The sequence below is a fragment of the Pteropus alecto genome, unplaced genomic scaffold (genome assembly GCF_000325575.1).
Source record: "Pteropus alecto unplaced genomic scaffold, ASM32557v1 scaffold75, whole genome shotgun sequence".
Taxonomy (NCBI): Eukaryota; Metazoa; Chordata; class Mammalia; order Chiroptera; family Pteropodidae; genus Pteropus; species Pteropus alecto.
In genome coordinates, this window is record NW_006440638.1 from 1,579,625 (window position 1) to 1,592,091 (window position 12,467).

Here is a 12,467-nt window from a genome sequence, read left to right on the forward strand (position 1 = left end):
ACATATTATTCTTTCCTTAGAAGTTATCTCTAGCGGGTCCTCATAGTTTTGAGTTATTCATGTGCACCACTGTCTTCAAAGACTTAGGCAGCTTCCTACGTGGCTCTAAAACTTTTTGCCTATTTAACTTCTTAGTTAATCTGCCTCACAAATTCTAGCTACTAGTTATTACTTTATTATTTCCTATAGTCTATATTCTTTGTTATTTTTACTTTTTCTTTTTCAGTTCCTTTTTTAACTCTTTGAGATGGATATTTAGCTCATTAATTTTGGAGCCTCTATTTTTTTCTAATATGTGCAAATAAAAAATTCATTTCAAGAATGGCTTTAGAGGCATTCCACAGGTTTTAATATGTCATATTTTTATCAATCAAAGTATTTTTTAATTCCCTTTGCTATTTTTTCTTTGACCCATGGGTAACTGAGAAATAACTGACTTGTAATACCATCCATGTATTAGCTTAACAACTAATAAGGAAGTTATATATTGCGCTTGTTGAAAACTTTTCAGACTAGGGTTTAGTTAACTTTGGGGAGTGAGGGTGATTAGGGTGTGTTGTAATGTGCTAATAATATTCTACTTCTTGACCTAGGTGGTAGTTTCATGAATTTATTTACTTTAATTCCTCCAGCTATATACTCATGTTATATACTCACTAAAAAGTCAAAAGAGTTTCCTGGCTATTTTTATATCTGTATTCTTCCATATGGACTTTAAAATTATTTTACCCATTTTCAAAAACAAAAAAAGAGTTTCTAATTAAAATTGCATTATAGATATAATTACCTTATATTTTTTCATAATTGCATTGCTTTCAAAGTTAGCTGTTTCTTCCATAAATCGGCCTACTAGTAGCATAGCTCGACCATGGATTAACATGTTCTTACTCTCAGTTGGGGTTTTATTTTCAGGAAAACATAACTCAACACCCTTTTGAAGAACAATTAGTGCCTGGTGAACATCACCCTAAAAGAAAAATGGCAACAACCAGCTTTTAAATTTAAGAACATATTTACATTTTCTGAAAAACAAATAAAATTGTTAGGATTTAAAGTTCATTAGATATTTTATGTATAAATTCATTTGTAATTTTACGTTTAGCTCTTATTTCCATCCTAAGAAAGGAAAATCCTAAAAAAGAAGCAGTGTTTCATTTCATGAAGAACTCATATTTATTCATTCATTTACTCATTCATTTCATAGTTAATCAAAGTGCAGGGAACTTATATATGTATATGACTGGGGATAAACAAACATGAATAAATCAAAATCTCTGGCTTAAAAAAGTTCACAATCAAGTGAGGAAATAGACTATGTAAAATAACAACACAATTAGCTAAGTGCTATTAACTGAGGAATATACATGTGTATTATGGGGGAAAGAAAAAGGAATCCCCTAAAAATTACCTGAAAATATAGAAAAATGGAGGAGAGCAGCAGTCAGGAAAGGTTACCAAATGAGGAAAATCTGAATTAGGTCTTAAAGAATGAGAATAAATTTTCATGGCAGAGAATTCAGTGAAATACATTCTTGGTAGAAGGAATAATAATTTTAATTGGGAGAAGGGTAAGTAGTCTGGTTTTAGCTGAAGTCTAAAGAGTTTGTGAGATGGTGACAAATAAGACTGAAGAAGGAGACTAGGACTCAGTCATAATGGGCCTTGTGTACTTCCTAGAGTTCAGACTTAATCCGAAAGGCATGAAGAATATTTTGAAGGATTTTAATAAGGGGAGCAACATGATTCAACATATTATTTCAGAGAGACCACAGGCAGCAGTAAAGTATATACAGAAATGGTGAGGACCCCCAAAAGGCTGTTAATATTGTTATAGGCTGTAAAAGTAAGGGTATGAATGAAAGCAGCAGAGATAAATAAGAGGGTGAGGATTCAAAAGACTTTTCTAAGGTGGATTTAGTCTCCAACTAAATGTGGAAAGTGAGGGAGAGAAGTTCAGAGTGATGTCCAGATTTCTGTCTTGGCTGAAAGAATGCAATAGAGTCCTACCCAGCAAAATAAGGAATATGGGAAGAGAAATAGGTACTAAATATTAGATGACAAACTGCATTTTTAACATATAGAGTTTTAGGCATTACAATATATAGGTTAGCACTAGCTCAGAAAATGACAGGTACTGACTAATGCAGGCTAAGTTATTATTTTCATTTCCTATCCAGGAAACATCTCCTCCACTGTCCTTTGTCAGCCACCTATAAAGTTGGTGCAATCAAAGACAACCAGCTGCAGTTAGTAAATGTCAATTTCAAAACATACTATGCCTATGACTAATTCTAGACTGATGGTAAGCATGAAATATGTTAAGTAACAGCCATTTAAATCTGAAGCATAAGCTTTGCAAGTAGTTTAGATATTTAAAAAGTCCTTTTATCATTATTGTAGCTTTAATCTGAAGATTACTGGTGACTTTTTTTCTGAAGCTAAGCTCTTTCTAACAGGCTAGAAAATTAGAAGTGAATCTTGACAGTAATACTGGCAAGTCCATGCAAAACCAATTATCTGCCAAGGATGTAAGGACATTGTTGTGTTCATTTAACAAGTATTTTTTGAATGCTTACTACATGATCCCTTTATACATAGAGAAGGTAAAAACAAAGTAAAAATTGGTTACTTCTCTCAAGAAAAAATGAGAGAACTACACTTTCAGCCTTGAAACGAAAAAATATTTAGGGACTTCAGGACAGAAGGAACAGTTTCTTCCCAATTATGGTAGATAAATGATGAAGAAAGTTGACAGAAAAAGAAGATTCTGAATTCAGATTAGGAATCATCTCTCACTCAGGCCTTTGTAGGAAGTACATAATCTGCAACACAATACATATATATGATGCCATTCCCCTGGATGTTACCTTGGACCATAGCCACTTTGCCCTTTCCACATACAGTTCAGCAAGTCGTGACTCTCCAGCATTAAGGAGAGCATTGTAGGCTGTCTGGTGGTGACCAGCCTTTCTAGCTACTCTGGCACTCTGTAGCCAGCATTCTCCAACCATTTCATTATAATCTGGTCTAAAGAAATGTGACAAAACGGGGTAGGGGTGAGGTGGAGAGCATTTTTAAGTATATTCAACAACAATTAAAATATCTCTTCCCAACATGAAACATTCTCAATATACCACTTCAAAGATTAATTTGTTTAAAAACTAATTTTAATTTTCTTAAGAGTGTTCCATTTTTATTAATTATGAGTATGTGAAGACCTCATTATTGACTTACATCGTACCTCCCCCAGATAGGTTTTTAACATTAAAAAATATATATATTGCATATACATGTAATTCTTAAGTTCTAGGTTCATTTCAACTATACAGAGTAGCACTGAGAAGTAAACAGAAAAATACAGCTTCAGAAAGAAAATTAGAAAAAAATAAATGCTCCCAAATAATATGCAAATATAATACTAAATTCACGATAACTGACATTAAAACAAAAAAGTGTGGAAAACCTTTTATTGACGCTTAATAAAGCTCTCCGAAGAGCCAGAATGGGCTCCTTAGCTCTGTAGGAATTCTGGGTCATTTCTAGTCGAGCTACCCAGTTTAGAGAATCTTCTTGAGAACTGTCATCTGGAGACTTGTGAAAAAGTGGTTTGATGCTATGCTCCAACTCACACAACATGTGCAATCTGAAGATAGACAGAGCCAACATTAAAATATTATAATATCCAGCCTTATTAATCTGATCTATAAAGCATGTACTTTAATTTAGCCATGAAGAATCTGAAATGTGTAGTTTCTTTTGAAAGAACTTTAACTAATATATATTCTTGGTATATATAAACAGTAACATTTATTTATATCTTTTCAAATTAGGTATAAATACCAATTTATGTTGATTTAAATATTTACTGCTTTGCTGTGATCCCCAAATTCCTATTAATTAAACTGGAGAAGGGTATATAAAATTCAATTCAAATGTATGAAAATCAAACTTTATCACCTATATGAAGATAAAATATGGATCCATTATAAATCAACATAATTGATTTATACTATATGAGGACCTGATAGTTGATGATAGTAAAAAATTGTGAAATGAATGCACCTTTTTTTTTGGTTTACTAAGAAGCTTTAATAACATTCAACAGCAGGATACCATACTGTATATATATACTACAAACACACCTTTAGGTTTTTTTGGTTTTTTTAAGTTAAATTCACATACATGAATTCAAAGTCTAAAAAGGAAAATATCCAAAATTAATAGTAGTTATATAATGAGTAATAGGCTTGTGAATGATTTTATTTTATTCTATTATTAGTTTCAAGCATACAGAACATTGGTTAGACATTTATATAGTTTATGAAACGATCCTGCAGATTACTCTATCTTCCCTCTGACTCTATACATATCCATCACATCTCTGCTGATTGCATTCCCTATACCATGCTCCTCATCCCCTTGACCACTCATCAACTATTAATCTGTGCTTTAACCCTTCACTGCTTTCTCCCAATCCCCCACCCACCTCACCTCTGGCTGTCACCAGAATGTCCTCTGTGTTTGTAAGTCTGGTTTCAATTAGTTTGTTCTTTTTGTTCCTTAGATTCCTCATATAACTAAAATTATATGGTATTTATCTTTCTCTGACTTATTTCACTCAGCATAATAACCTCTAGGTCCATCTACATCGTTGCAAATGGGAGGATTTCACTTATTTATTTATTTAAGGCTGAGTAATATTCCATTGCATATATGAACCATAACTTCTTTATCCAATCGTCTGTTGATGGGCATTTAGGTTGCTTCCATATCTTGGCTACTGTAAACAGTGCTGCCATGAACATAAGGATGCTTAGATCTTTACAAATTATTGTTTTGGTTTACTTTGAATCGCTAGGTCAAAAGGTATATCTATTTTTAATTTTTTGAGGCACCTCCAGACTGTTTTCCACAGTGGCTGTACCGATTCACAATCCTACCAACACTGTATGAGGGATATGAATGCAATTTTTAATTTTTTTTTTTTCCCCTAAGAGTGAAAGCAATGCTTCCCTCTGAAGGAAACAATCACACTAACTTTTTTCCTATGCATTGTCAATATCTATGACTAAGTGCTCAAGAATGCAGGTGAGTAGCTACAGAATAGAATTAATCTCGGTGGTCCAATCTCTGGTTTCATTGAACATGTTACTGAAGAGGCTGATATAAAACATAGTAAATTCTTCTAACTAAAAAGAAAAAATTGCTTACTTATATTTTTAATTTATTATAGTTCAATTAAAACATTTGTTTATTTTCTTCAGATGAATTAACAGACCTAAAATGTTTTCCATTATGGTCTTTCCTCTCTCTAAAATTTAGCACTCCTTTCTAGTAATGTAATGCCTATATGTTTTTGGGGGGTGGTAGGAATGTGAAATGCATTTCTTAATGAGGAAGGAAAACACCAATGTGCCAAGCACAGCAGATGTCTACATTATTTAGGTCAGTTGTATAGAAAATAAAGTATAAATTATATGAAGACAAATATATTTTTGATATTTTTTAGAAATCTCATAATTGCCTTCCTAATTAATAGGATGTATGTTAGAACATTTTTCAATTGCAAGATGTGAATTAAAGAATAAAGAGCCATTTTGTCTAACTATGCATGATACCAGACATATCATCAGTTATTTACTAATTAAAAAATTCTAAACCTGTCAGATGACAGTTATAGACCAGTAATATAAAAATGGAAACCTCAAAATACCTCACAATATATTCATATCCTCGTTGGTAAGAGCCTCTTTCAAAGCTTGCAGCCGAAAGAGGTACAATTTGTTCTGCTCTCACTAGTTTCAGTGTGTCATAAAAAGCTGCGATATCTCTTTTTTTGGCTGATAATAACAGCTGTCCCAGTCTGACACTCCATGTTGTAGATTTCCCATCTAAAAAACAAATGAAGAGTCAAGGACCATGGTAGCTGGGTCTAAGAAAACGCTTTATTTCATATAGTAAAATGGTCAGGAGAAACTCTGAACAGATGGTTTCATTCTACTTGAACAACTGAACAAGGCTATTGTAAAACAGGCTGATAGATTAATTATGACTGTTACTTAGCTACTTAAGTCTGAATATTTATAGCATATTAAAACTGCTTATATTTAAGAAGTAATTTTACCTGCTGCCAAATAGTTTTCCACCAAATCCCACTGTGACAATTTCCAAGCTGCTTCCACTCTGTATGTGTTTAATTCATCTGTCCATTCAGACCTATTAAAAAAAAAAACCCATAACAACTAAGCTTTTATTTATTTAAATTTAAAGTGGCATTTAAATATTTTTATTTTGGTTTAGATACTCTATTTATTGTATTTATTTATCACTCTACTTATTGCATTTGTATTATATTTTGTACATACATACAAAATAATTATCTCTATCCAAAACAACCTGCCAAATTTTAATCTTTCCATTCCCCGAAAACATGTCTTCAATAATTACTTCTGATAGAGCCATTTTAAAATATCATTCCTGGACAAATTAAATTGTGTCATGTATTAGAACAGAATAACTGGATAATTACAAAGTATAGTTATAAGATTAGTTCCATGCTTAACTTGAACAAAGGGAAAGGAAGAAAAAAAGCCAACTGAACATATATGCATTCAGAAGTAAGCAATTCCAATAACTTGGAATTTTGAATTAAATTTAAGACAAAAATATAAGAGCTGGTGGGATGGGAGTTGGGGGGTGTAGAGGACATTCAACAATAAGGGCTTAAGAAAGTTACAAGTGATGTGTCAATGGCATAACAATGATACAAAATTAGCTATCTAAAATATAAACCTATTTTAAAAATATTTTCAGTTACTTTAAAATTTGAATGTGTAAAACCAGTATAAGTAATTGTTTTTCCTAAGTATTCTACTATGTGACACTAAGATGGCTTGTGATATTTTGGGTGGGTCATGGTTGCATAAAAGAAGCTAGACTTCCCCATATGTCTGCTTTATTAATCATATCATTTGAATTGAATACCTGCTATATGCTAGACGCTTGGCTAGGGTAGGCACATTTTTCCATTTAGTTAACTAATAACTATGATAGGCACATATATCCCTAAATTATAAATAAATAACAGACTCAAAGAGGATGGGATCAGTGCTATCCTTGCTCTTTCTGTAATAAAAATCCATAAAGAAAATGTAACAAATGAGTAAACTTTTATTTAATAAAATCTAAAATAGCAGCATAAATACTGAATATTCTCTAATTTCTAAATATGAATACCACCAAAAAGAATTTAGAACAAGACTAACAGAAATACAATAGAAATAAAATTTTCAAAACTACAATTTTTAATAACTTTACAAGTTTATCACCAGATGCCAGAATATCAGTTTTAGGATAAAAATCTGAGTAGAATTAGTAAGATGTGCTATCCAGAGGGGCTGTGTCATACCAAGCATTATACCAAAAAGTACCAAGTGGCAATGAGGATCCAGCTTTGAGAACTTAACCCCATAAATGGGTACATTAAAAACAATGACAGTGTAGCTCAAGCATAGTTAATAATTTTGGAGAAATATTTGTTTAAATGCAAATATTCTCCCCAAGGAAAACACATACCCTTACTGATCATTTGCTCCAATATTATGTAGCAGCATTCATTAAATTATTGACACTTGCCTTTTCATAGATCAAGAGGCTGTATGTATCCCAGATCAAAAGAGAAAATGAAAGAGGACTCTGTCCAGTGTGCATCATAAGAAAACTTGACACCTCAGCTTGAGCCATGACAAACTGTACCAAATTCCTACAATCTCTTTATTCATAAGGTCTCTCAACTAATCTGGAGAAATATATCTAAAATATATAATCTTTCCCTGCTTCTGCAGTTTCCTCCATAATTCATTTTTATTCTACTACTGTGAAACCATCTGGCCAACAGTGAGCTTCTATGCTCTGGGACATTACAGAATGGCGGTCTTTATAAATCACAGTTTTGAGTTGACAGAAATTGTACTTAGAAGAGCTGCTTTCAGAGTAATCTAATTGAAAGTGGTGGCCTGTGTGCCTTTTGGTTAACTAAGATCCTCTCCCTTTTGACCAGACCTCACTGCCCAGAAAAGTCATTTGGGGTCTAGTAAATATATTAAGGAATAAGGCTTTCAGTTCTCAGAGCAAGGCAGTTTCAAGAGCAGAACCAACTTCCAGTTATTCTCCAAACTAAAAACTGTCTGGCGTTAGTATCTGCCACACATAAGTGTTACTTTATTTATTTATTTTTGTGGGGGGCGGGGAGAGGTAATCATTTGATTTGCTATAACAAACCCATTTTCTTTAAAAAAAAAAAAAAAGGCTGCTTTCATTTTTATCAATCTTTTAGGGAAAAATCAACCCATAGAGTCTAGAGTGGTATTCCATACGCAGTCACAAAATTTCTCCCTCCCCAACACAGAAAATAAACTGATGTTGACAATGTAGGCAGAGCTGATTGAGCCTCATCAGGAATAAGTGAGTTCTGGAAGGTTTCTCTATTAAAGGAGATATAATTCAAAGATGACTCTTTGGACAAAAGATAAGCTGTTAAGTGCTATGAGAAAGTAGGAAAAATTTTTATTTTTATTTTTATTTTTTTTTAGGCGTGGCAACCCTTGGTTGACCTCACAGATTGCAAGGACCTTGTCAGCTTACAATCATTCATTCATTCATTTATTTTACACCTACAGCACCTGGTCTTCCTAGGTGGTCTCCCAGCCAAGTACTAACCAGGCCCGACCTTGCTTAGCTTCCAAGATCAGATAGAGGAAAATGTATTTTTTGGTGCTTATCTCTAATGCATGAAAACATAAAAAACATTTCATTACTTTAGTAAACATTATGTCAACCCAATTCATCAATTTAAAAATTCCCTATTAAGATATAAAACAAAAGAAAATCATACTTTCAAAAAATATTACCTGTTAGCATGAACTCCATTAACCTGAGTGATTACAGTAGAGAGCTGACCAAGACCCAACATGGACTTCACTACACCATGATAATGAATGATCTAAAAATTTAAAATAACAATTGTCATTGCAAATATATCTTGGGAACCAAAAACAGTTTAACTAATATCTATTTTTAAAAATACTATTTACCTCATTGAGCCTACCCTTCTTACGTTAGTAATTACCTTGCTTTGCTATATGGCAGAGTCCCTTACCAATGTCCTACACACACCTGAATAGGTTTTTTTAAATGCAGACAACCTTAAAAATCTCACATTAAATGTAACAGATTGCAAGGACCTTGTCAGCTTACAATCATTCATTCATTCATTTATTTTACACCTACAGCACCTGGTCTTCCTAGGTGGTCTCCCAGCCAAGTACTAACCAGGCCCGACCTTGCTTAGCTTCCAAGATCAGATAGAGGAAAATGTATTTTTTGGTGCTTATCTCTAATGCATGAAAACATAAAAAACATTTCATTACTTTAGTAAACATTATGTCAACCCAATTCATCAATTTAAAAATTCCCTATTAAGATATAAAACAAAAGAAAATCATACTTTCAAAAAATATTACCTGTTAGCATGAACTCCATTAACCTGAGTGATTACAGTAGAGAGCTGACCAAGACCCAACATGGACTTCACTACACCATGATAATGAATGATCTAAAAATTTAAAATAACAATTGTCATTGCAAATATATCTTGGGAACCAAAAACAGTTTAACTAATATCTATTTTTAAAAATACTATTTACCTCATTGAGCCTACCCTTCTTACGTTAGTAATTACCTTGCTTTGCTATATGGCAGAGTCCCTTACCAATGTCCTACACACACCTGAATAGGTTTTTTTAAATGCAGACAACCTTAAAAATCTCACATTAAATGTATTATTTCTTCTAGATTTGGTCTAATGTTTGGTTCAGATCAAATATAAAAGTAACAAGTACTCTTTACTATTTTATTTAAAGATTACTTGTCATATTATTTGTCATATATAAAATGAAAACTCAAGGTCACAATATTATCAATATATATTTTGGGTTTAGAATCTAAAAAGTTAAATAGTGTTATGCAATTTTCTTTAAAACCGAAAATAAGATTGTAAAAAATTAAAGGCCCTGTACATTGAGCTTCTGAGAAATGAACATGTCAAATATGGCAAAAAGCAATACCCCAAGATTAGAGAGAACCTAGGTCAAGATTATAAATCAATGATTCTAAATTCCTTTCCTGTCCCCATAAACAAAAGCTATGTAACATACCCCCATGAGAAATTGTAGCTCAATGATTCTATGGGCTCCTTTAAGAGATTCACAGATGTTGGTAATCTGTAAAAGTTTCTTAGACTGTAGAGAATCACTACTATTATTAAAAATTGATGCATATCTTATATTTTTAATAGCAAACAAAAATAGAAATTTTAGAGTAATTGCACACACAGTTTAATCTAAATATACTCCACAATAAATCTCATTGATTTGAGGGTTTTCTCAGGTCACAGAAATTTGGTATGGGAAGAGATCTTTGAGATCATCTAGCACAAATCTCTAATTTTATCAGTCAGGAAACTCAAGCTCAGTGATGGTTAAATATTTTCCAGACACACTGGGACATGGTAAAAACAGTATTAAAACTAAGTTTTCCAGAGTTAAGGGCTCGGCTCTTTTCATTATGTTGTCTTTCATTTATTATCTTACCTGGTCTGGTTCTAGCTGAATAGCCCTGTCATAACAAGCTGTGGCATCTCTCAGTAAGCCAATGCTTTCATGTTCAAGGATCTGTTCTTTAAGAGATGGTTCTGCCTTTCGAATTGCACTTACTCCAGCCACTCCATCTGGTTCATGCATAGCAGCATATAATTTCTTTGTTCGACCATTAAAAAGCAATCAAATGAGGGGGAAAACAGAGAGGAAAATAAAACTAAAAACCACGAGTTTATGTGAAAAGGGCATATGAGAATTTTTTCTCAAAGCAATAAGTTTTGTTTCAAGGCAGACTCACAATAAAATTGTAATTTTATTCCCAGCCATTCTATTGCTGCAACACTTACTCCACTTAAATATGAACCTATATTAGTAACTGTTATTGATAACAAGAGCTGTAAAGAACCTCAAGGTCCTGAACTCTTTTCTGACCCAATTTATAATAAAATCTGCTGAGTATAGTTTATAAGTGTTTTACTGCATTTTAAAACAAAGTAAAAAAATTTAAACAAGCATTTTAATATATTGGTATTTAGATGCCTTCAAGAAACCCAAGACATCAAATCTGGGTTAGAAGGAGATAGTCAGTCTTGAGATAAAAGTTTCGGTGACAGGGGAAAGGATGGCATGATTCAGAAAGTGAATATAGAGAGAAGAAAAGAGACCCGAAGAAGGAGAGTAGAGAACTTCCATTCTATATTCATAGATAAAAACTAACAAATCAAACTAACAGGAGAAACCAGAGTAGTTTGAAGAAACCTGGAGAATGTGGTATCCCAGGAGCCACGGAAGAAAAGCAGATGTCTTATAAAGAAAGGAGTGATCAAATGATGCTGTGAGGTTAAGAAAATAAGGACTGGGAAACACTGATTAGATCTGGTAACATGAGTCCAATGATTTTCCTAGCAATAGTGTCAGTGAAATGGAGAAAGAAGGCTTATTGGAATGGGCAAAGAGTGAATGAGAAGTAAAGAAGTGAATATAAGGAAGACAGACAATTCTTTAAAAAATTGACTGTGAAGGGAAACAGAACCTAAGATAAAGGGAATTGTAAAAAATTAAAATAGGAGATATCAGAGTATATATCCTATATACTCTGGTTGAGAAAGAGAAATTAATGATACTAGAGAAAGCAAGAATATTTGAAGAATGAAATCCCTGAAATTGAGAATACAAGTAGGACTGAATTTTGACAGGAAGGGGTCCTTAGAAACAACAGAAGACAAGAAAAAGAATATGGCACAGAAGCCAGTGTATTTTCAGATTTGGCAGACATTTGGCTTCTATTTTCCCAAAGACCAATGAAGCGAGATCATCAGTTGAGTTAAGTAAGTGAGGTAGAAGGAAAGAAATAAAGAGAAGGTAAGAAAACAGCCACCTTGAAGAGTGGGAAAGTGGATTTACTAGAGAAACACAGAAGGACTGAGGCAGTTGTTAGAGTCCAGTTGATGTCTAAGATTATGAACTTAAAAAGTTAAAATTCATTTCGTGATTGTGTGATTTTTCTCCAGCAATGTTCAGCTCCTTACAAGCAGACACTGGGAAGGAAGATGGGTGAGTTTATCCAGGGCTGGATTTTACAAAGTGAGTACAACACAGAGGAAGAAAAAGAGAGAACTGAACATCCATGGAAAGAGAATGACTTTAACAATGAACAATAGACTCAAAGCTAGTAAGGAGGAAAATAAGACAGAAGAGGGCTAATATTTTATACAGACTACAAGCTACTAATTTTCCAGTTCTCTCACTACAGTTTGACCTGAAAAAGCCAAGAAATTTTGACCTTTTATTTAATACCATTATATTAGCCCC

At 33.0% G+C, this 12,467-nt stretch overlaps 1 protein-coding gene across 1 annotated transcript in view; it reads right to left on the minus strand.

The window, feature by feature from the left end:
* Positions 1-12,467, minus strand: part of ATR (ATR serine/threonine kinase) — a 136,272-nt gene that overhangs the window by 26,437 nt on the left and 97,368 nt on the right. Inside the window, 7 exon segments of the mRNA XM_015593746.2 lie at positions 788-967; positions 2,868-3,027; positions 3,464-3,643; positions 5,714-5,891; positions 6,125-6,216; positions 9,522-9,613; positions 10,650-10,814. Coding sequence (XP_015449232.1) covers positions 788-967; positions 2,868-3,027; positions 3,464-3,643; positions 5,714-5,891; positions 6,125-6,216; positions 9,522-9,613; positions 10,650-10,814 — 1,047 coding nt within the window.